At 37.5% G+C, this 23,655-nt stretch overlaps 2 protein-coding genes across 3 annotated transcripts in view; one reads left to right on the top strand and one right to left on the bottom strand.

The window, feature by feature from the left end:
- Positions 1-219: 219 nt before the first annotated feature.
- Positions 220-17,294, bottom strand: LOC110470994 (betaine--homocysteine S-methyltransferase 1). The gene is made up of 8 exons (XM_021531117.2): positions 17,175-17,294; positions 13,356-13,488; positions 9,530-9,648; positions 7,346-7,537; positions 6,630-6,777; positions 5,606-5,788; positions 1,745-1,973; positions 220-1,243 (listed from the first exon to the last, which is right to left on the bottom strand). Exons 1-8 carry the CDS (start codon positions 17,211-17,213, stop codon positions 1,069-1,071), a joined length of 1,218 nt encoding a protein of 405 aa, XP_021386792.1. The 5' UTR covers positions 17,214-17,294; the 3' UTR covers positions 220-1,068.
- Positions 17,295-17,479: 185 nt separating this feature from the next.
- The window catches only part of DMGDH (dimethylglycine dehydrogenase), a 38,761-nt gene continuing 32,585 nt past the window's right edge, over positions 17,480-23,655 (top strand). The window contains exons 1-2 of one of the 2 annotated variants that reach the window (XM_021531115.3): positions 17,480-17,626; positions 19,330-19,495. In XM_021531115.3, the coding sequence (XP_021386790.3) occupies positions 17,550-17,626; positions 19,330-19,495 (243 nt within the window). In that variant the 5' untranslated portion in view covers positions 17,480-17,549. The remainder of the gene's footprint in view (positions 17,627-19,329; positions 19,496-23,655) is intronic. The other variant, XM_077790224.1, reaches the window with a different exon arrangement.

Consider the following 23,655-nt stretch of genomic DNA (forward strand, 5'->3'; position numbering starts at 1 on the left):
TGGTACTTCACAAAAATAAATGATGGAAATGTGTTCTTTACAATTTCTAAATATAGTGGTACCCTTCCTATGAAAACCTTATCTTGTTTGAAAACAAATCAAGGTTCAAATTCCATGGGTTTTCTTAACTTAAATGGATTGATCTATTTCCTAATAGAGTTTTTCATTTGTTAAAACTAAGATTGTAGAGTGAATCAATCAGCTAAAAAAAAAAGCATGTTGTATTACTTTTAAAGTGAGCTTTACTTTCCAGAAATCAGCTGCATTATTTGAAAATTAGTTTTTTACTGGAGATACAATATTCTTTTTGAGGTTTTACAATTTAAGGTGTGAAGATAATACAGTACTATTTCATTATATTATTTTACATTTATTTGACATTTCTTTAGATTGCAGAGTAACTTCTTAATCCCCAGAAGAGTAAATCTTGTGTACATGCTACCTTAAATAAAAAACTGCCCATCTGCAATATTTCTCTTCCAAAAGCTCTCTGCATATAAGAAATAATTTTCCTTAGGTTTTGATTACAATTATAAGATATATTTTTCAGTTTACTTTTGTTCTCTTGAAACCCAGAAAGTGACCACAAATAATTGGCAGTTTGTGTGTTCCTGCACTCGCTCTCAATCTTGAGGTCTGAGGAAGTTCCTCAAATCCTGAGGTTTGAGGAAGCTCCTACACTACCAAACTGAAGTCAGACTTGGGAATTGAAGTCAGTTGATGCTTGATAGATGGCTTTTTCTTTTTTCACAGGTGAGCTGAGCCAGTTATTACTTTCCAGACATTTCTGTGTCTACCCAATTAACGGCACTCAGCTAACAGAAGCTTAATTATTATGAAAATCCAAAATTACTTTTGACTGTATATTCTTTAAACTATTTGTTCAGGAAAGGATTTTGTTATCAAAGTTAGACATATTTACTATGTAATCACATTTTTTCTGCATTTTGTCTCTTTCATTACATTTTAACTGATAAATCAACACAGTACTCATCTTCAAAGATTTTCTTCTGAAGCATGAGATGGTCTGCAGATAAATCATTTTAAGATTTATATAATTGCAGTGGACTAGAACTTCTTTTTGTGGAAGAGCTCCTTCAGCTGTTGTTCAGTTGTTGCTTCTTTCTGTTGCATCAGCTCCTTGGCTCCTTTGGTCACTCCCCAGCCATCTGGCTTTGACATGCAAGGACAATATGGCCTGCCTGAAGCAGGCTTCAGATTCTCCCAGTATTCTTTTCTTGCCCTAAATAAAGAAAAAGAAGCTCAGGGTTTTTTATCCCAGCACCTAATAATATTGAAGGAAACGTGATTTAAATTACAATTGCAAAGGGTTATCTAACTTGTAAAGGTGGGCATTATATTTGCATATAGAAGTATGAATGAAAATATTCAATTTACTGCTACATGCTTTGAAGGTATCTTTCCATCTTTGAAAGGAATACTGTAAAAAAGCCACCATTAGGAGCTGATATACAATATTTTGTCAGTTTTTCCTTTTCATTGTCATGAATTACATTCAAAGAAGCTCCTCTACTTCTCCTTTACCCCTTTCCCTGCTTTTAGGTCAGCTTTAATTCTTGGAGAATTAAAACATAAAACATATATTAAACATAAAACATATAATTCTAAACATAAAACATTTACAGTAATATTTAGATGCCCAAAGCAGCTAAGCCAGTGTGCTCTTTGGGGCAATGTAAGCCTTTGCAAAAGGTGTTTTAGTTTCCAGGTCAGATATACATACCTTGCTCTGACCCAGGGTTTGGTATGCATGCTCAGATTATCACCCCAGCTACCATGTTTCTCAGAAGCTTCTGGCAAAAATCCTCTTTCAGGAGCCAGCTCCTCAGCTATTGCTCGGATATGATATGGCTCAAACCCACAGCAGCCTCCAATGAAACGAATTCCTAAGTCATAGGCCTTTCTTGCATATTTTTGAATATCCCATCTGGTGGCAATTCTTGGCTCCAGACCTGCAAAGACATTCATATCTTAAGTTTCCACCATGGTCCATTCAATTTTTATCCTGTTTTTTTTTTTTTTTTTTTTACTTGTAAGAAATCATGCTGCTGAAGCACTTGCACTCTGTTTGCAAAAGTCAAAAGTGGTTGTAGATGCAGATGTATGTGTTTGAACTGTCTGACCTAGAATCAGTGATTGAAACTGTCAGAAGGCTAACTTTCAGATTCTGCAGTGCTCTGCTGACCTGTGCTTTTAAGCATTTTTTGCCTTGCAAAACAGGACACAGTATCTTCTGAGACTGATCATGTTTCCCATTCTACAGAGTTCTTAGTTGAAGAATTGGAATACTTTAAATTTACGGCTATATTTCCTAATAAATAATCAATACCTGGGAAAACTGAGTACCACACACTAATCTGTGAAAGGAGAAGGTATCAACCTACTGGCACAGGAATAATCCTGCTCATTATTCCTCACAAATGCTTATTACACTTTTTTCCACAATCAGATACTGGCAGCCAGTTGGGAAATTAGCTATTTCTTAGCCCAACCCTTAGTTATAATCCCAGTCATGAGCAGCTCACTGCCTCAAAACACCTCATTCCTTGTGGAAAGTTCTGTATGTAGGTAAGTTAGAATGCCATCTTTATTTTGAACCCTTCTTTCTCATGCAAGTTGTGTTGAGCATTGTGATGGAATAACAAGAGCCAAGGGAGTAGACTTGTGGAAGGAAAGAATAATAAGTGAAAAGAGCAAGGAAAAACACACCTCGAGGAACTGGAGGCACAAGAGTGGCATAAGTGGAAAGAAAAGAATGGGGACTGAAAAAGACACTTTAAGAAATAAAAATACAGAACTAAAAACCCAAAAGTCCTCCCACTTCATAAAGCATATGCACATCTGCAGGAAGTGAACCAGCATGGTTATCAGTTAAGTGCAGCATCATGTCTGTGCACTGAACACTGCTGGGCAAAGAAGCTGTGCCTGAGGTAGTAAGGCTCCAGAAACACAAAGGAGAGGTAGGATTGTCCTGTCCCAAGAATGCCTAACATGCACCAAAATGATACAAAGCAGTTACACCCCCAGTCCATTTTGTAGTTAGAACTCAAGTTCACAAATAAAAAAGCAGAAGGAAGACAACTAAAGATTCTTATACAGAAAATTACTGATCTCAGGGGGAAAGATGGGACAAAGGAAAAGCAGGTGGACTAATATTGCATGGAAAACTTGGATTAAGCATTTTAGAAAGCTGTTCAAATAAAACCAAGCTTTTGTACAGTGCTGAAGATATGATAGAAAACATCAGAAGAACAAATGCATTATTTCCTTTTTGTTCATATATCATTTAAAAATTAATGCAAAATTTACACAAATGATCAACAGTAAGAATGCATCATTGTGCACTCAGCTTACACCTGTACAGGCAACTAGGTGTTAGGGGAATAGTATAGGTTGTTCCCCTGTAATCTCCATCACCCCATCACAGTCCATGTGACCTGATGAGATGCATTGATCTGATGGCAGATGAAGTAGCTAAGCCACTGTCCATCATATTTGAAAACTTTTGACAGTCCAGTGAAGTTCCTAGTGACTGGAGAAGGGGAAACATAATCCACCGTTTCAAAAAGGCAAAAAATGAAAAGCCAGAGAAAGAGAGACCAGTCAGTCTTACAATGCCCAGAAAAACCTCAGATCAAATCCCCTGGAAGCACATAGAAAAATGAGGATGTGATTGGTGGCAGCTTTACTTTACTATGACTTTACTGAGGGCAAACCATGCCTACAAATTTGGTGGCCTTCTGTGATGGGGTTACAGCATTGGTGGAGAAGAGAAGAATAATGAATGTCACCTTCCTGGACTTCCATGAAGCATTTGATACTGTCCCACACAACATCCTTGTCTTTAAAGTGGGCAGACACCTTCCCAAATCTGACTAGCATTTTATTTGTTTTTTCCATGTCTGTCACTGCAATACTTTTCTTGGCTTTATTCAGAATTAAATATCTATAACTTAACAGTTCTTGATGAGGAAAATCTGTAACATGCTCCTAGATTTGTCCCCTCAATATATCTACCCTTGAGATAATTTGGTATGCTTTCAGTGACCAAGTTATTTCTTTCCAAAACATTGTCTTTATTTAATTGGTGACATCTCAGAGAAATTGCAGTAAAACAGAAGAGAAAACATAGAAAAATGGAAAGAGTTCTACAGAAAAATAAATTCTTCTTGCATCTAATTGCTGGAGTTTGTAAATACAACATACCTAATGCTTCCCTAGACACTTAGATCTTGTTGCCCTGTAGAGAGTATTTGTACTCTTCAGATGTCTAAATATCTCTATGTTATTGCCTTCATGAAAACCAGGTAATTTGGTCAGTTTAACAATGATTTACTGAAAAGATTATCTGTTGTCAAGCAATCAATTGCTGCTTCTGGGTTTTGAAAACACTCTCAGAGCTGGTCTTCACCAATTAATTATTCATGGAAATTCTAAATGCTGAGATGTCATACAGATTGCTTATAGCACACAAGCCAAGAATTATAACAAACCAGAGTGAATCCTTCCATTCACTTGATTGCTTACTGCATCTGTTTGATTTTTCTGCTTGCAATCAGAGAAACTATATGAAGGAATGAATAGGATAAATGAGTTCCTAACACTTTTAAACATCTTAGATATTTTCAGGACTCAGACGTGTTATTACCATTTAATGAATACCCCAGGCTTATGCTTTATTCTCTTTCCTTCATTTATGTAAAGAGAGGACTTAAAAAAAAAAACAACAAGCTTCCTGAAAATCACATCTACTTCTCAGTTTTTTTTGCTGCAAATTCAAATTGTGAACATTTTAGGACCATTTATTCTGATCTTGAAAAGAAGGGTGTATGTTATCTGAAAATGAAAGAATTTTCTAATCAGCCTTAAAATGTTTAAGTTGATTTTGCCCTTATGTTACAGGACAAAATACTCACATGAAAATAAGCCCTAAATACACAAGTCTTATATAAATATTAAATGGCTGGCTCTTTCAGTTTTTGTAGAGTTTCTCCTGAGCATGCATGGAGACTTCTTCTCCAAACCGCTAATTTGTTAGCAATATTAAAGTCCCCTTTCTTGTGTATCTCTATTTTCATGTATATTAGATAATTACACTTACAAGATTTAACTATTATGAGTGCAGTAATAATGCTCCTATACCTGTTGTACTGCAATATACATCAAATCCTTACACAGGTAAACATAGGCCTTGTGGGAGAGATATCACAACCCAAAAAAATTAGGTTTTTTGGTACATTTGCTGCTGCTCTTTGGACTGTTTATAGCAGTCTTGAACAAGGTTCTATAGCATGAGGAAGAATATTTTTAAAATTAATTTAGATTGTGGCATTTTACCTCTTTTTGTCACAATTACACATTGAGTTTAATGCTGTGATACTACTGATGTATTCTCACTATGTGGATGATCTTTACTCCAATATTACATTTTGATCTGTCTGGAAAATGCCAGGATAACTAGGGCTCATCATATTGAATAAAATTACACCTTGCAGCTTCAGCTGTACTAAAAGCTGGGGGCAAAAAATAAGCCAGGAACAACCAATAAAGCAAACCACCAACAAAAAATATACCCTTGTCTTACCAAAGGGAAATTCTGGAAGATCAATAAATCCCTGTTTTCCACAATCAGGTGTATGGAATGCAAGTGGCTGGCACATCAGGTGGGCCTTTAGTTTAGCAGCCTGCAAGCCCTCTTTCATCAGCCTCACAGTTTCAATACAAGTTTCTGGATCAAAATGGCAGTTGACTCCAACTATAGAAGCACCTAGGAGAAGAAAAGTAACTTCAAGTCACAGCTCCCCAGGAAGCAGGAGATGAAAGCTCCACAGCACTCTAGAAGTGTTGTCCATCTTCACATCAGTGTTATGAAAACAAGGCAGCTGTGCTACAGACAGGCACAAGTCTTCTGAGGCTGATCATGCCATTTATGTCTCAGCTGCACTACTCTTTACCTTTCCAATGATGAATCACATCTTCTACCCTCCTACAGATGTCTTTTTCTTATAGTGTTTTATCAGTAAAGTCTGATTATGTAAAGGCCACATACGGAAATAGGTAGCAGGATCCTAACATAAGTTCTACATTTAGATTTCAACTATAACTTGAAAGGAAAAGAGCAGTTCAGAACAAATATGTAAACCTGTGTATCTTTGCCCATCATGCCCTTGATTAATTTCTTCCTCCCTTCACCTTATTCTGTAGAAAACAGCCTTTCATAGGAGATACTATTAAGCTTTTCATTCTCTTAATAGTCTCATAAAAGAGTAAAGATTCAAAGGTAGTTTTGTGCTTACAGTTCTAGGATTTGGGGATGTATCTGCAATGAAATTTGAGTAGGTTTAGGATTTTGCTTTATTCAGTGTCAGTTTTCTATGGTTATTGCTCTTACCTATTTCATATGAATAATCAAGGAGTTCATAGCTCTATTTCCATGTTTTCACAAGACTGTTCTAATAAAGTACACACAGAAACTTTTCTACAGAGCCAAAATGCCTATCAGATACAACTGGGAAGCTACCTACTTGACATACACATTTATTTATTTCAATAATTAGGGTCTTTTCTTTGTTCCACACTTTCAAAGGGTGCATAAAACAGATTCTTACCAGCCTTTACCAGCTGGACAGCACATTGTCCAGGGGACACTCCATGCATGTCTCCTTCTGGACCAATGCACATCGTGGCTGCAACTGGCTTTCCAGATTCTTTTAGAACTTCAACTGCCCAGACAGCCTCTTCAACATGTTCAAAATACTGAAAAAAATTAAAACTAGGCTATTTTGTTTCTCAGCAAAGAAACATAAAAATATTTATCCAGACCCCAAATTCACCATCAATACAATGATTTAATTATTTTCTGATTTATACTAACAATTGAATTTACTGGCCATGCAGTTTAAAAAGGTTTTTTTAAAGTGAGTAAAAATAGTTTAAAGTAATAATACTTCTTTTTCAGAACAGGAATGCACATAGCAGGAGTTAATCAAAGATTAACCCAAGACCTACAAATCAACTAGAAAGGTCATCTTAGGTTGCTTTCCATGTACTGGAAGAAATACAGATTAGTCAACAGCCCATCAACATTTTCTCTTTGTATCAGTACAGAATTTTACTTGACTTGGGTAGAAATTGAGCTTCAAAGATCCTATTCTAAAACACCTGCAGGTGTTGGTGGGCATTTACAAAAATATCTGATACTACTGAGATAAAAGCACAGCAGAAAATTTTGAAGGAGGTAGCAACATATAGTGATAGTAGACTAGACATCTTAAAAGTTAACACTGTGCCAGTTGAAGGCATGTACTTATTTTTACAGATTTACCTCTGCAATCAGGAAGTCCACATTCTTCTTCACAAAGACTTCCACCTGCTTTTGAAAGGCTGCTTTAACCTCTGTTTTATCCTTGCAGCTTAAGTAAGATGGTGTTTGACTGACTCCTCCAGCCACTAAAGCATCACCTTCATTAGCCACTTCTCTTGCAATGTCACAAGCAGCTTCATTCACTTTCTGGCACTGTGTGAACATAGAATCTGTTAGTTTTATTTCACCAGAGGTATACAGAACCCTGGAAGAACAAAAATAGTCAAAAGTCATAATGGCTTTTTAATTTTTTTGTTAAATTTAAATAAATGTAATTTAAATCAAATGGACTTTTAGACTAACACTGATTAAGAAGATAAAATTCTTTCAAACAGTAAAAAACATTACTAATTTCTTGCCTCCTCTAAGTTATCTGTTATCAAATACTACACAACACATTACCTTTAGTAGATCTTACACAAATAGCCTATAAAAAACAAGTATTTGGTGTGAAGTGGAATTTTCTTTGCCTCTTAGAAAATTAGTTAGTTACACCTAAGCATGTTTTCATTCTGAAATTTGTGAATGGAAAACAAAATATATGAGAATTTCAACTTTTCTTTTTTAAAATGTATTTTCGTGTTCTGATAATTAACACCTCCCACCCCCAATATAATATTCATGCAGGGTTTAAAGACATTTTAAAAATATATCATTAATTATGTGATATTAAAGTTGCCAACTTAAAGAAAGGGGGAAATATTGCTAATTAATCACCAAGGCTGGAAGTCATATTCCTTCTATATCTAAATTGGGATGACCAGAACAGCTTTACAAAAAGAAGTTAAACTGAGAAAAAAGAGATCTGGGAAGAAGAATTATTATTTGTGGTATTTAGCATTTATGGATTATAGCAGGTTTCTCTGCAGTCCATAGCCTATGTAGAAGTCTGTAAGTCCATAATCTTCTCTCAAAAGAAGAGAAAATTACATGGCTGCCTCAAAAAATCCAGCTGATTTTTAAAGCTGTTGCTGACAGATTGTCTTCCATTTGCACTTGTGCATAGGTAGATGTTTGGGTACTCTATGAGGTGGAACCATAAATTAGTTAAACCCTGAAGTAACATGATTTTAGAACTGGCATAAAATAAATTTTGAGAGGTTTGATGTAATGTAATCCAAATACCAGGGGCTCTCCAGCCTTTATAATTTTGCATGTTAGCAAGAATTGAAGCATGACTTGTTCCAGGGTTACTGTGTTTCTGGGACTACCACTTCAGACATTTCAGGTTTGCATCTATTGAAGGTAAAAGGTACAGCATTTCAGATAAATTTGTCATACGACATTTTGGTATGAATTCAATTAAGCCTCAGTTTCCCTAGTGTCCAGTTGGTTCCAATTTCTAACTGAGGATATTGACACAGATACAGCTATTCCTTCCTCCCTTAACCCTGGAGAATTTTCTCTAGTTTGCAGAAGACAGAACCTACAGTAGGACCAAAGGAACAGGATCAGAGAAACCACTTAATGCCATTCTAGCCTCAAAGGCACTATATATAAATGTTTGACCAGGAATTCCTTGGGCCTGTATCTAGTAAACACACCCAGCATCCTACAATTCCTCTGTGTAGGGGGTAAAAAAACACCGAGGTGAAAAAACTACTTCTACTGATGTAAAAAAATTACCTTCACACAAGAGAAGAGGAATATTAAATACAGTGTATAGCTTGGATTATTTTAGTTGCTACTTAATGAAGATGTGATTCTAAAAACATTTTTCTCATTAGCTACTCACTATTCTTTAAGATTCTTCACCATTTTTACAGTTCAATCATTTCTCTGGATGTTAAAACATCTCTGTTTTTTTCACTAGTTTTGCTCCCTGTGGATTTGGTATTCCCTATAATCTTTGTATCTAAACTCCAGTAAACACATCTCCTCAGATAAAAATACAGAAAAAAAACAACGTGGCCATTCTCCTTCCTCTCTTCATCCTTTCCCCATTTTGAGTTTGATTTTTGTTTTGGTTTGGGGTTTTTTGTCACTTCACCTTGCTTTTTTGCCATTTCAGACTCTGAAATTCCATTATCTCATTATCTGGTCCTCAACTATCGCCAAAACAGTTATGACAAACTTGATAATCTCTTTGCCAAACCTTTTGAAATTGATCAACTTATTTTGTCTCTCCAAAACTGGTTTACTCACACTTATTTTCTCAGCTACATAATTGCCCCTGTTCTCTAGTTTGTCCTCACTGGCATAAAAGGTGAAGGTCTGCAGGACATTGGATCCAGCTCTGAGGAATTCTCGGTGAAGCTGACGAACTGCAAATTAAGAAACAAAGTTATTACTGTGTTATCCCCAAATCCAGTGTTTATTGATGCAATGTTATTGTAAAATAAGTGGCTTTGTGTTTACTAGAAGACCCATTATGAGAAATTAGAAGTAGTACCCAAGACTGCATAGAATTTCTTTATTTTCACCATCAAAACATTGGGTAGAAAATTTTCTTCTTCATTCTTTTCTGCTAAGAATGGCTGAAGATTTCTATACAGTTTAGCTGCAGATTCAGTTTTGCATGCCACCTTAACTATCCTCTATTTTCTGCAGTTCTTCAGATCCCCCAGATATAGAGCTTTACAGAGCTTTTTATAGTGATTTAGGAAGGGATAACGGATGTCTGACAAAAGAACATGAAAGCTTAACAGGGAATATCAGACAAAAGGCTCTTCAAATGAAAAAGCTGTCTTCTCTTACCTTCTATATTATGAAGAAGAAAACAGAAGAAAATATCATAGCAATAAATTAAGGGACAAGATGATAATTATATGGAAGAATACAGTGTTTCATTGCCTCCTCTATTTTGCATTTTTGAGTTTCCTCCAAACAAAGTTTAAAAAGAGTATAGTCAGCCAAAACCAAAGCTCTATTTTGCTAAATACATCCTTACTCAAAAGAAGATTTGTTGCTCCAGAAAAGTGACTCACAGCACAGAATGAATTCTTCCCATATGTCTCCAAATTATGATTTTACAACATAGACAACAATCCTTTTAAAGGAAAGGTTACCATTATTTTCAGTAGACAAATTTCCTACATTAGGACTTTGGGAAAAGGCTCTGTAATGGTAGTTGTGCCTTTCTGGCTGTAAGCAGTACACTGCCATTGCCACAGCAGCAACAGAACAGGAACTGTAAATTGATTTTATATACATACCCACAGAATAATAATTACAATAATTACTAGAATGCTACTGATCATGTAAAACAGAGTTAAATGCTTAACAGCTTATAGCAAATACAGAGTTCCTTACTTACTGTACACAAGATACTTATCACCTACACACACAAGGACACTGCAATTTCTATGGCAGATGTTTAGAAAGGTTTTCCTGAAGTTTATCAGAACTCATTGTCTACCGACAGAGTTTGTGACACTGAAAAGATATGCAAGTTTTTAATGAGAATAAAATTATTCCCATAGGCTGCAACAAAAATACACCTGCACCAGAGAAGCTCAAAGAGCATTTTGCATTGCTAGATTTAATGTGCATACATGCAAGTATGTCTGCTTTCAATGAAGGATTGGTGTAGTATCCCTTGCTTTTCTCTACTGGTACAGTATTTTATTTCTAGTTGCCGCCTTGAGTAGCTACAAAGTGCTTCTTTTCTTACTACACAGGTGATTTAACACAGTGCTTCTTTGCCCAGCAGTCACAAAAATCTTTCCAGGAAAATAGGTTATAGCAGAGCTACTGCTCAAAAAGGTCTTGAAATCTGCCTGAATGCCTGGAATCAAATTTAATTTTCACATCTTTATGAAGAGACAAAAAAGTTGTAGTGCTGGGAGTATTTTTTTTTCCTACATCATAACAATAGGCCACTGAACCCAATTAAAAGAACTGTCTCTGTATGTTTCTAGTGGATTTTTTCTTTTATTCTCTTGAATGAGGAAGCATTGATGAAAACTGGTCGGAAAATAAGAAAAGGAAAAAAAAATCTACAAATATTTTCACAAATGCTCTATGACATTTTGATAGTAGACCTAGAAGAATGCCTGGGATACACTTTGAGGAAAACAATAGTGTTGTAAGTACCAGCCTGAATCTCATTCAATCTCAGGCAAATAGGCTTTACCAGTAGAATACATTGTTGTTTTCATCAAACTCACAGCACTATAAAATATCAAAAAGCTAAACCACTCTCTAGTTTACTTGTATGACTTCCAGCATGTTTCCTCCAGCATTTGAGAAACAGGAATAATAGTCACGGGAGGCTAAATCATTATTAATAATTCAATGCATTTTAGGAATCAGATGTATAACAACAATTATTCATTTAAATCCATCATGAGTTGGACATTTCATAAAAGACACAGACATAAGCTGTGAGGACGTAGGAGCAATAAACACCCATGCATATGGGCTCACCACAGAGCAATACCTGATCTGTCTCAGAAGAAAAATACAGATCTCCTAATTTATACAATTACCAGTTTGGCAAATCTCCTCTTTTGTAATACAGTTAATGGCCTTGAACTCTTTTCTTTTTTATTTTATTCCTTGCTGCCTTCTCAGAACTTCCTTCCCTTTCCAAGAAGCTCTGGCAGCTGTATGGTTTCTATACGCACTGTCTCCACCAGTTGCTCTTTGTCTTCTAATACATCTGTTTTCAAAGTGACCTGACCCTTGAGTAAGCAGAAGCAAAAGTGTGGAGGAAAGCAGCTCCATTGTACAAAAAGAAATTAACAGATTTGCCCTGAGGGGTGTATTTATAAATAGTCTGTAAGAGACATGTTCAGAATGTGGAGGGCTTTTGAGGTGCAAAAATAACAAGCAAAAGGGAAAGCAAAAGCACAGAACAAGTGCTATGAGCTGCAAGATGGAACATGCAGGGGCAGCCAAAGGTAGACATGGGGAGAAGTAGAGAGATGATGGACTGTCTCTTTGGGAGATGAGAGTCAGCAAATTAGGTAATCAATCCTTAAACCTTTCCTGAAGCTCTGCATTATCTAACGCTGCCCATAACTCTAAATTAGAGATGCTAAGTGACACGTAAGTGGCGTTTGAAGGCTAAGAAAGATTAGGCTGAATAAAAAGGTGAAGTGTACAAAGTGATGTAACAGAGAGAACTAAGATACCTCTCCTTCAACTTCTCTCCTTCTTCTCCTGTATAGCAGAAAAAACTAACTTGGAAAATACATAAAACAAAGACATTTTTTTCCTCAGGATATTCTCAATTGACTTGTGAGATTAACTGCACATCATATTATTAGGGCAAATGCTTTCTTGTAATGAAGCATCCATAAATAGATAATACCATCTGCTTCTGCACTATTTATGCTAAACACTACAGTCTTTACACTGGAAGCTATAGAATGGTTGGTCATTTTTTCTCTGTCCACTTTAAGAGAGTTACTCTGTTAAATGTTTATTGCAATTTTTAGGTTCCTATCAGTTTTTTCATTCCCCCTTTTACAGTGGAGCCAGAAACATTAAATACTCCCATTACAATGTTTATTAAAAGCTGTCATTTCTCTGAAAGAATTAATTTAAAAACTATTTTAGTTTATAAATATAAATTAATGACTAGAACAAAACAAAACAGATAGTGAACTTCAGAATTCCTTTTGATAAGGTATTATAAATTACAAGCTTTAAATGATCAGCACAAAAACACACTGGACAAATCCATAAGAGAGAAATCACTGAATGTTATTAAACACAAATATGACTACATCTGCATGAAAAAGCCCCTGAGATGAAAGTTATTGAAAGATCATTCTGAAGAGGTATCAGTATATGTTTGCACTACTAGTATTCTTACAGAGCCACCTTCTTTTGGCCAGTGTTAGAGCAAGTAAAACAGGCAAGATGAGCTGGTTTTAGGCTGTTCTTAATGTAATTCTACAGTGTCAAGAAACACTTGTATTTAAAAATGTATTATGAGTTCCTATATATATATATATATTATTTAGTCAACAATTTCATTTTTTACACTCACTGTAGGAATATCATTTCCAGTAAAACTGACCTGCTTCTGGGTGTTCCACAGTTGCTTCAGGGGTCCAAGGCCCAGCTTTTACATAGCCCCTCTTTTCAAGAGCAAAGACAAATCCCCCATCTCCAATCACAATTTCTCCAGCATCCAAGCGTTCTAGAATACCCTGAAGAAAGCATGAGGGCAGGTTAACAATTGCAGCTTTTCAATTTGGTGGCTATTTTCTGTATTTGCAAGGCAGATGTAAATATCTGTGAGCTAGCAGAAATATTTTTGCCACAAATAATTATTTGTAATAAATTTCCTTTGTAAAATTCTAATTAAAGAATGGTAGATGTTCTCTTTTGCAGCATAAAGTTATGCACACAGAACATATGTGTGCATAATAACTCATTAATCAGTTATATTGTATTCCAGAAATATTGTTTCCAGAACTGTACATCAGTGGTCCAGTTCTGTTCCTATGAAAGTAATATGCCATCTCAAATTCTCCTGTAAAATACATGAGAAACTTCTTAAAATAAGACATTAGTACCACTGATCTCTTTATTAGCTCATCTGCTCTCTAGCTTCCAATGCCACCTTCACAGAGCCTTACCACAAGCAGCTTTTGACTCCAGATGGCACAACAGGCATCACAGAAAACTAAGAATGCAACAGTTTCCTACCAAACAAGACACGTCAGAAAGCTGACTTGCAGTTTCTGACAGCCTTTTCACAGGCCAGGATTTGCTTACTCAGATTTACAAAATGAAAGAAAATCCTGTTTGTTTTGCACAGCCCTGAAATGTTTTAGAGTGCCAAATTACAAACCTTACAAAACACTATGCAAGATTAACCTTGTTTCTCCCTTGAACTCCACACTAATGTGAGGGAAGTGGCAATTATCTTTTGTAAAACTGAACACGAGAACAAGTACTGGCTTCTCCTGAAATACATTGCATTTTTATTCCTTTAATTGCTTCATTGACTTGTTCAAAACTTCTAAAAACTATCTACTATTAGAGTAGGATTGATTTCTACTTTAGGATGGCAACCATAATTCCATCTATATTAAAAATGGTTGAATGAAGACTACATATATGAAGGCAGTAAGTGCAGGATAAGAATTAATCAAGAGTAAGACTGAAATTTTCATCCATAGTTTTCTTCATTTCAACAGAAGAAGTTTGAGGGAGTAAGAAAAAGAAAAGCCTTATGGAGATAAATTTGAGTGTGATTTTCATGCTGATTGGACGGGTTTATTACCCTTCAAACTTCAATTATTAGCTTTCTTGATAATTTCCTTTTCATTAATACTGTTCTCTCATGCCATATATCCAATAAAGACAAACACAATATTGCTGTTATGGCAGAACAAGAACAAGGCCTTTCCAACAGCAAGGTGAAGTGTGCCAGCTGGGCCAGTTTCAGAACAACAACAGCAGTGTAAGGCTCCTTGGAGGCTACAAAGCCTGGCTGAGAGCATCACCTACTTTGGCTGAGGCACTGGCATTGCAGCAAAATGGCAGGATTGGTTTCTACACTGCTGCTGTGCAGAGCTTTGCCAAGTGCTGGCCTGTAAATCTCTGCATCAGATTCCTTTGCATGACTATGGACTTGCCAAAATACTGAGCCCATTAACTTTAAAACTTCAACAAAGTGTGCAACTTTTTATATTTGTTTCCACAGAACCAGGGAGAAACAATTTTAGAGTAAATGTCAGGAGGTTTTGTAATGATTGCAATAAACTAACTTTCATTTGTAAAAGAATGCCTCAAATGGTGCCAGCAAAAGCTCACTGCTTGAGTCCCTGCTTCCGCTGTCTGCCAAAGAATCTTTTGTAGATGAAGCCTGCTTCAGAAATTTGATATGTAGAGAACAGGCGTGCAGAACAAAAAGAAATTTTTAACATAAAGGCAGCCTCAGTTTTTGATTTTTAATGGAACATTGAGTAATAGACACAAAATAACATCATATATAGGTATTATATTTATTATTATATTATGTTTTTAAATGTACTACAACAGAATATTCTTTTAACAAGTAATTGCTAGTATTTAATAGCAGTTTTTCTTCACAGTTCTGTTTCTTTTTGAACTGCAAATCTTCACTTTTGAGACACAGATGCAACATACGCCATGTTTGAATAGACCATGGCACTTCAACATATTGTGATATATTAAGTCTAGCACCAAGATATCTAATGGCAGGAGAGATAAATACAGAGCACAAAATACTTAATAAAACCTTAGTTTGTCAGTTCATGTTGGATTCAAATGGAAATAACCTTTTTGCCTTCATAAACTTTGTTATAGGTCTGATATCTTCATACCATTTTTACATTATATACTGTGCAAAATACCACCTATTTAAGCACCATATAGCTAGCTGAAGTTCAGCATCAAAATTGTTTTGTTCAGACACCTACAGCTGTGTGCTTATGTCTAATCCAGATCAATATTGCACTGTCAAGTGATCTGGAAGGAGACAAAAAATGTGTTAAATTAGCATGTGTAAAAAGCTATCCAAGGCTTTTTGGAGCTGTCTTTTCCTGCTTTACTTTTGCTACTATGAATGAAGTTGCACCACATGGTTCATACACCTATATATGGACAGCGTGAGTGCAAATGCCTCTATGAAGATATTCCTACCGCCACCTTTAGGCATGTAACTATACTGTGTAAGTGAAAAGCCTGCTTGGTCAACCTATAACCCACTTTTTCATCAGTGGAGAGAAAATAAATCGTGAAACAACTATCCATGTTTCAAGCCTTCAAGAGAAGTTCACTGCTTGTAGGGGGAATTTAGAACAGTTTCCTTCTGCTAGATGTTGTAGGTGGTATATGACAAAATATAAAAAGCAGAACAAATACCCCAGAGCTTCTTCTCTTATCATCAATCTACCTGTAGGACCTAGAGCTCATAGATTTCTTTCCATACCTTTCTGCTGTTTTGCTCTACACGTAAAAATGAGTAAAACCCATTCTGAGAAAGATGTGACCTACTAGTGGCAATAGTGTTCTTTAAACGGAAGACAGAATATGTGATTCTGCTGACCTTGTCAAGCAGCAGCACAGGTTACCAGTTCTGATATACATCAGACAGTTTGACTTAGATATTGCTCATAGCTTTGCCTTAATGGCTTGAATGGCTGGTGCCTGGATAACTTTTTATACTGGCTTATTTCTTTAGCTAAATAGGGGAGCAGTGGGCATGCATACATTGGAGTCTGGGTTGATATGATAAACACCAGTCATATTAATCAAGAAGTGAGCAATCTGGACCCTTTAAACAGCGCAGGTAGGATGCTGGAGACAGAAATCTCATCCAATGACAGTTTATCCTTACTATTTTAATTTGCAGTGTGTTGCAAGTACTGCTTAATTCGTGTATCAAATAATATCACGGAAAATGGTTTTGTACTCTGGTGGCTCTACTCTATGTGTTCAGAGAAACTAAGATGATGTGGGTTGTGACTGCGTTAAGATCAATCTAATTTATCTGTCTCATAACGAGGTCCAAATATCCTTAACGTCTCGATGCTGAACGGGTACAATTACTACGGCTTTATTTTAGGTTTTCACAAGATGGCCTTACCTGCGGAGATACCGAGTACCTTAGAGGGATGTTAACCAGCGAGGGTTGTGCCGGTCAGGAAGCAGTTCCCCTGCAGATCCCGCGGACAGGACCGGGCGGAGGCGGGAGAGGCGGCCGGGAGCCGAGTCCGGTGCCCAGCTCCCGGCGCGGGGCTGCTGCCCCGCACCGCCCCGGCCCGTCCCGCCGAGGGGGGCACCGCCACGGGGGCACGGCTCCCCTGCCCACGGGGAGCAGCGGCCGGGTCCGCGCGAGGGAGGGAGACGGGACATTTACCCTTTTGCCCTGCTTCGCGGTCTTCCTGATCGGCAGCATCTTCCTCGCCCAGAGACGCTCGCTGCGCGGCTAAGCCCCGACGGCTCGACGCGATCCTCGGCTCGGTGGGCTCTCCGGCCGCACCTTTATAGCCCCGGGAGGAGGCGGGAGCTGTGGGCAGCGGTGCGGGCGGTCCCCCCGCCCGGCCCGGCCCCTGACCCCGCGGGCGCTCCGGCTGGGCCGGGGCAGCCCCGCTCCCCCGCGGCTGCCCCCTGCTCCAAGGGGCGGTCCGGAGCCCTGCTCCGGGAGGGCCGGGCTCGGCGGGCCAGGGACGGGACGGGACGCGGCGGACAGCGGCGCGGAACTGGCGCTCCGCATCCTTGCTGCGTGTGCGGGATGAGCGCGGTGCTGCGGGGAGCCCTGCGGCGGCTGCGGCCCCCGCGCCGGCCCGGGGCCCTCGGCGCCCGGGGGCGGTGAGTGCGGGCCGGGCCGGGCGGGGGGCGCGGGCAGCGGGGCCGGAGGCGCGGCCCCCGTGCCGCTGCTGTCCGGGACGCGCAGGGAGGAGCCGGAGACCGGAGCCAGCTCCGGCCGCCGGGCTGCGGCGCTCCGCCGGCTGGGGCACCTGTGGCCGGGAGGTGCCTCCCTGCGCCTGGCATTGCTGCGCCGCAGCCGGAGCCTGCCCGCGCTGCGTCCTGACCCGGCGCAGCGAGGTCCCTTCTGTTGTCTTCTGGGCCATGCCGATGAGCAAATAATGACTGGTTTTAACTGGCACGATCTGGGTGACCTGTTTAGTTCACTGGGAAGGTGAACCCCGGATTCTTGCCAGGCTCCTGGGCAAAGGTTTGAAAAAAGCTGAAAGGCACATGGGGAGATTTCAAATCCACAGCATAAAAGAATAAGAAAAGAATTTATGCTTGACCTTGATTACTGTGTGCCTCAAAATTCATTAGAGAAGCTGGTGTAAGTGTTGCACATCTGGCTGTTAAACAGCTTACTGTTAACTTAAAAAATTAATGTATAATCAGAAAAAAGAACCCGTGCATGTGTGTGGTGCACCAAATACAGAACACTTGTGATGTCCTGTGCTCCCACTTATTTTACTTTTCATTTGCTGCTACTTATTGTATAAGCATGTTCCACCTGCAATTGCATTTAAAATGTTATAAGATCGCCATTCATAAGACATAAAACTAGTAGCCTGTTGTAAGTACTGTTGTTTTATGGTAGTCTGCACTGCTACTGTAATAACATGCGCTACCTTGTCTCACATCCAAAAAAATTACTTTTTAAAAATTTGTGGTACATTTCCACATGTAGCTTGCTGCTTGGCTGTCTGTGGATGAAGCAGAAGAGGATCACTTGACTTGCAGGAGAATGGGGCTGCTTATGGCAGGAGTTATGGTTTATGATGAACTCAAGTAGTTGTGAAAATACAGTGTGGAGCAGAAGGTGTGGGCCCTTGACAAAAACCTGTTTCTATAATGTTTTGTCTTAAGCAAAGTAGGAGATGCCAACTCTGGGAATGGCTCAGTATTTAGAGCATGTACAAATAACATCAGAGTCATTAATTCAATCTCTACATGGGCCATTAACTTAGAAGTTGGACTTGATGATCATTATGGGTACCTTCCAAATCAGCGAATATGTGAACGTGGCAAAATAGAACATGAAAGTAAGTTTCAAGTATAAAGCTTTTTTGTTCATGAACATATACACAGATGTGGTCTGCTGACACTGGTTTTAGAAATTTATTAAGGGGTCTTACTAAGCAAATATTTTTAAAGCCTATTTGATAGCATACTACAGTACTTTGGAGAAGTCAGGTTTTGACATTATCATGTTATACATCAGCTTCTTTTTGAGAATCAGGTTCTATATATAAGGGTATATTGGATAAATAATAGTTAATGTAAGTGGCAGCAGACTTGTTGTTTTTTCATTCTGTTTTTGTTTGTTTGTTTGTGTTTGTTTGTTTTTAAATATTATTGTTTACCTATATGACTCTCAAACAACATTTACTTTAAAAGTGGATATGAATGAACAGATTAGATCTTAAGCTATGTGTGTAAACTCCCAAGTAGAAACCCTTGTGTATTATGGTTGAAGTTGTAACCAAAAGAAGTGGGGAAAAGTGTAATTGCCTTTTTCTAACTGCAATTTTTTTCTTTATTTTTAGTAGAGAAGCCTCATCTCCTTTCTTAGGGAAAGATAGAGCAGATACAGTGATCATTGGAGGTGGTTGTGTTGGTGTGAGTCTAGCCTATCACTTGGCTAAAGCTGGCTTGAAGGATGTTGTTCTGCTAGAAAAATCTGAGCTCACTGCAGGATCTACCTGGCATGCAGTAAGAAATATTTTGTTCATCTCTCAAATTAACAGTAGTTTGTGTATATAATGGTGGTGGAAGTTTCATTACCTTTTAATTCCCTCTCTTTCTTTCATGCCATTGCTGACATTACACAAAATCCTGGAGGAGTAAAGGTAACAAATGTACTCTTTGAGATTTTTAAGCATATTTGTCTGCATTCTACAGACAAGAGCTAAAAAGATATACATGTAATAATGTCAGGGTAGGAACACCTCCTTTATTAATCTTAATCACATGGTCATACTGGTTCACAATGTGTATTTATGTAATTACATATTTTCTGAATCTATATCTGGAGTAGGTAATGTAGCAAAATTAAACAAAACTTGCCACAATAATACAGTAATGGATGCTTTTTCAATTTTTTTCCAACTATTCTTAGCTGAAATTGGGAGATTGTTATCTCTATGTGTAACAACAAAAAAGAGTAGCAACCCAACATTTTGATGTCTCTACATCTACTCTGTTAATACAAGAAATTATTGCATTTATGCAATAATTTACATTTCAGAGGACAAATTAATTAATTATATTTAATTTGTATTCTCATACTTCTCCAAGAGGAGGAAGTCTGAAGTCTGCAATGCTTCATCTTAGTGCAGATGTTTTGTGTTTTTTGGGGTTTTTGAAAGAACAATATTAAAAAATGAAATAAAAAAAAATATGATTTCCTGCACTGTATAAGTAGTATATTTCATTTTACTTGCTATTCAATAAACAAAGCAAAAGAAAACACGCTGTATGTAGTAAGAAGAAACAACATTGAGTAATTGTACAATACAACAGTTTGTCAAACAGAGCAACACCATGTAAAGTGTCAGATCATGCATCTTGTGTATTCAATCATAACTACAAAATACTCACAGGCACAGACTGAATTTTATTTTTCCCAATGCATATACAAAACAATATGATTGTAAAAAACAACAAAAATCCCCTAGTTCAATAAGGAACCAGAATCATGAATGGTGTTATTACCGAATGTTTCCTTTGTTCTTGTTACACTCACTCACCCTAACTTACTGCTCATTGCAGTATTAAAGCAACCCTTCCTCCAGTACTTTTGCCCACACTTCTTAGTGAGAGCAACGTTGGAGCCCTGAGTGAGGGTCTGTTTCAAAGGAGCTGGAGCTGGAGCTCGGCAGAGAAAATGCCTGCACTACCAAAATTGAGAGAGATGCCTCATGGCACCTCTTAGAAGGAATTTGATGCAGTTTACACAGCAAGACACCTACTTATGGGCCATGTTAAAATAGATAACTATATGGTATGTCTTCATTGTCTCTTTTTATTGATCTCAGTATTAGAGGACATTGAAGATGAAAATGTTGGTGATGTCTGTTTCAGATGAGTAGAAAGATCAAAACTATGACAGTGAGCTCCTTGTTAAACCAGTTATTGTGTATTTATCAGTGTTTTCCTCACAGTGATACAATACTAAAAACAGATTACAATTATGTGAAATGGCACATAGCACATTGCCTGCAGCCACAAACATTGAAAGTCTGGTTCAAATGTTGCTGCACTATACATTTCGCCTCTTTCACTGTTCAGGAAATCCTGCCAGATCTCAGGATCATGTTTCAGATAGCTATTATTCCTGCTGGTGTTGCTGCCAAAACTTTCTTTCACTTCTCAAGTCTGAGATAACTTTGGCTGACTTTCATGTGTGCTATTAAGACAGCACAACAAACATGCACATTTTTATATTACCAGTTATGAAAAGGTGTAACCAAGTGAGTTATTACATGTTGTATTATACATTTGCTTGCAACATAACATTGATTTTGCTGTTGACAGTAAAGCACAGCACCAGTCAAATAATAACTTACTACAATTTGCTCACACTTGCAAGAAGAGAGTTTAGTATATAACAGCGTTAATAATATTTTCTGCCAGAAAACTAATTTAATAATTACATTAGAATAAAATCTGAAACTGATTGAAATAGAACAAAACTGATACATTAACTTTTCAACATTTAAAAATTTCAACTATAAAAATGATTTAAAGTATTTGTTTCAAATCTCGTAGCAAAGTGGCAATTCTTTAAATAATTTTTCCAGATCATGTTTATGTATAATAACAAAATCTCTTAGAAAAATGGAGTAAATCCTAGAGAAAAATCTCCTTCAACTACAAGAATGTAGTTCATTCTGAAATTCAGGATAACATTGGGAAGATGCATTGGGAAGCCAGCTCAGTATATTGGTGATAGAGCAGGAAAAAGCTGCAAATCAGGCAATTTAGAAAACATACCTGAGCATGTGAAGGGAATGTTAGGAAAGCTAAACCTCAACTATATATAAGATTTGTAAGAAAATTGAGTGACAACAAGAACTGCTTCGACTGCTGCATTAATAGTAAAAGGCTGAAAAATAGTAAAAGGCTGGAAAAAAATTGAAAATAAGTGCACGAGGTGAGTAATTCAGTCATAGTATACACAAATAATGTCTCAGTGCCTTTTTGCCTCAGTTTTCTCTGACAGGGTTTCTCAGGCCTCCAGTTTAAAGGAGAAGAGTAACTACTAGCAGTGGATAAGGACCAAACCAAGGTTTACTGGAGTAATTTGGCACATCCTCATACGTTGGAGTAGACAGGCTGTATCCAATAATGCTGCTGATTCACCACAAGGCTGCAGATGTGTAACCTTTGAAATACTATTGAAATTGGTGGACGTGCCAGAGATTTGGCAAAGGGCATATATATGATATTTTCTAAAAAGCTAAAGGGCTGAGCAGAGGAACTAAAGGTCACTTAGCCCTAGTTCAGTTCTTCAGAAAACATCAAGTGAGTCTCAGGTTCATAAAGAAGGAAAAAAAAGTGATTTGCAACATTTAAAATAACATTGCAAATAACAATAACAATCAAAATAAATTTGCAAAGAATAAATAATGTCAGATCAAATCTGATTGCTGTCTATTATGGAATATTATGAATTCTTAGACAGGGAAATCAGTGGATGTCGCTTGCCTAAATTTTAGCAAGATTTTAGATACGCTCTCCCACACTCTTCATGTATTCAACTTTAGAAGATTATATGGTCTGTATGGCTGGACAACTAGAAAGTTAAAAGGTTCTTTGGATGGCTGGGCTTAGAGGGTGAATTGGTCATATTCTATCCAAACCCTGGAAATAACTGGAATGTCACAGGAGTCTGTCCTGGGACCCATCCTGTTTGATATCTTTATCAGTAATTTGGAGTAGGGGATGAAGTACATGCTCATCCACTTTTGAAGTTTACACCAAACCGTGAGAAATAGTGCACTGAAGGGCAGGGCAACCATGCTGAGGGACCTAGGCAGTTTGCAAGGATGAAAGGACGGTTTTATGGAATTTAACAAGGCCAAATGCAAAGTTTCATATGTAGCTAGAAAAGCAGAGCAGCTTCTGTCTTTGAACATTCTCAAACAATCTGGAAAAAATCTTGATAAATGTGGTGTGATCTTATAGCTGACCCTCCTTTGAATATGAAATGTAAGAGAAATCTCCTAAGGACCCATTCAATCTTTTTGTTTCATTAAAAGTATTTTATGATTTTATCTTAATTTTTACAAAGTGAAATTGGGTTATAGTTGTCTGCCAGCTGCACTCTTGAAATCAGAAACATTTATTTTCTCAATCCAAAAAGTATCCAGTGCATTTAAACTTCTTCACTTGAAAGTGTAAGAGATTGAAGTATTTATTTAATCCCTGAAATTAAATGCTCTTGAATGTATATGGGTTTGTAGCTAACTTGCAAATGATTTGTGACCCATTTAGTCCAAAATGACTACACTAATAGTGACCACTAAAATGGAATTTCCTGACATCTGGAAGATTTATTACTACATTTGGAAGAATAAAAGAAGGCCAGAAAATGTTTACATAAATAAAAGAATACAGTAAAAACAAAATGCAAAAACAAAATTTGCAGGTAGAAGTAAATGAATTACTCTTAGGCATTGTACAAGGCTAAGGAAATTTAAATATTTCAATGCCTATTTGATTTCTTCATTCTGTGCACACTGAAAAAATGCCCTTAGAATATATTTTTAAGAAACAAACAAGTTTCAGCTAAAAACTCTGCAGTGAAACAGCCCTGGGGCTTACTCGGTAATTAATATAATGTGTTCACAATGTGAATGCAGATGTTT

Source organism: Lonchura striata, chromosome Z (assembly GCF_046129695.1).
Source record: "Lonchura striata isolate bLonStr1 chromosome Z, bLonStr1.mat, whole genome shotgun sequence".
NCBI classification, from domain to species: domain Eukaryota; kingdom Metazoa; phylum Chordata; class Aves; order Passeriformes; family Estrildidae; genus Lonchura; species Lonchura striata.

Coding starts and splice junctions, on each gene's coding strand:
- LOC110470994 (XM_021531117.2), bottom strand. CDS start 17,213: ATGCTGCCGATCAGGAAGACCGCGAAGCAGGGCAAAAGG. Junction 7,538..9,529: donor ATGTAGCTGAGAAAATAAGT/GTGAGTAAACCA, acceptor ATGTTCACACAG/TGCCAGAAAGTGAATGAAGC. Junction 1,974..5,605: donor TCTTCCAGAATTTCCCTTTG/GTAAGACAAGGG, acceptor ATGTCTTTGCAG/GTCTGGAGCCAAGAATTGCC.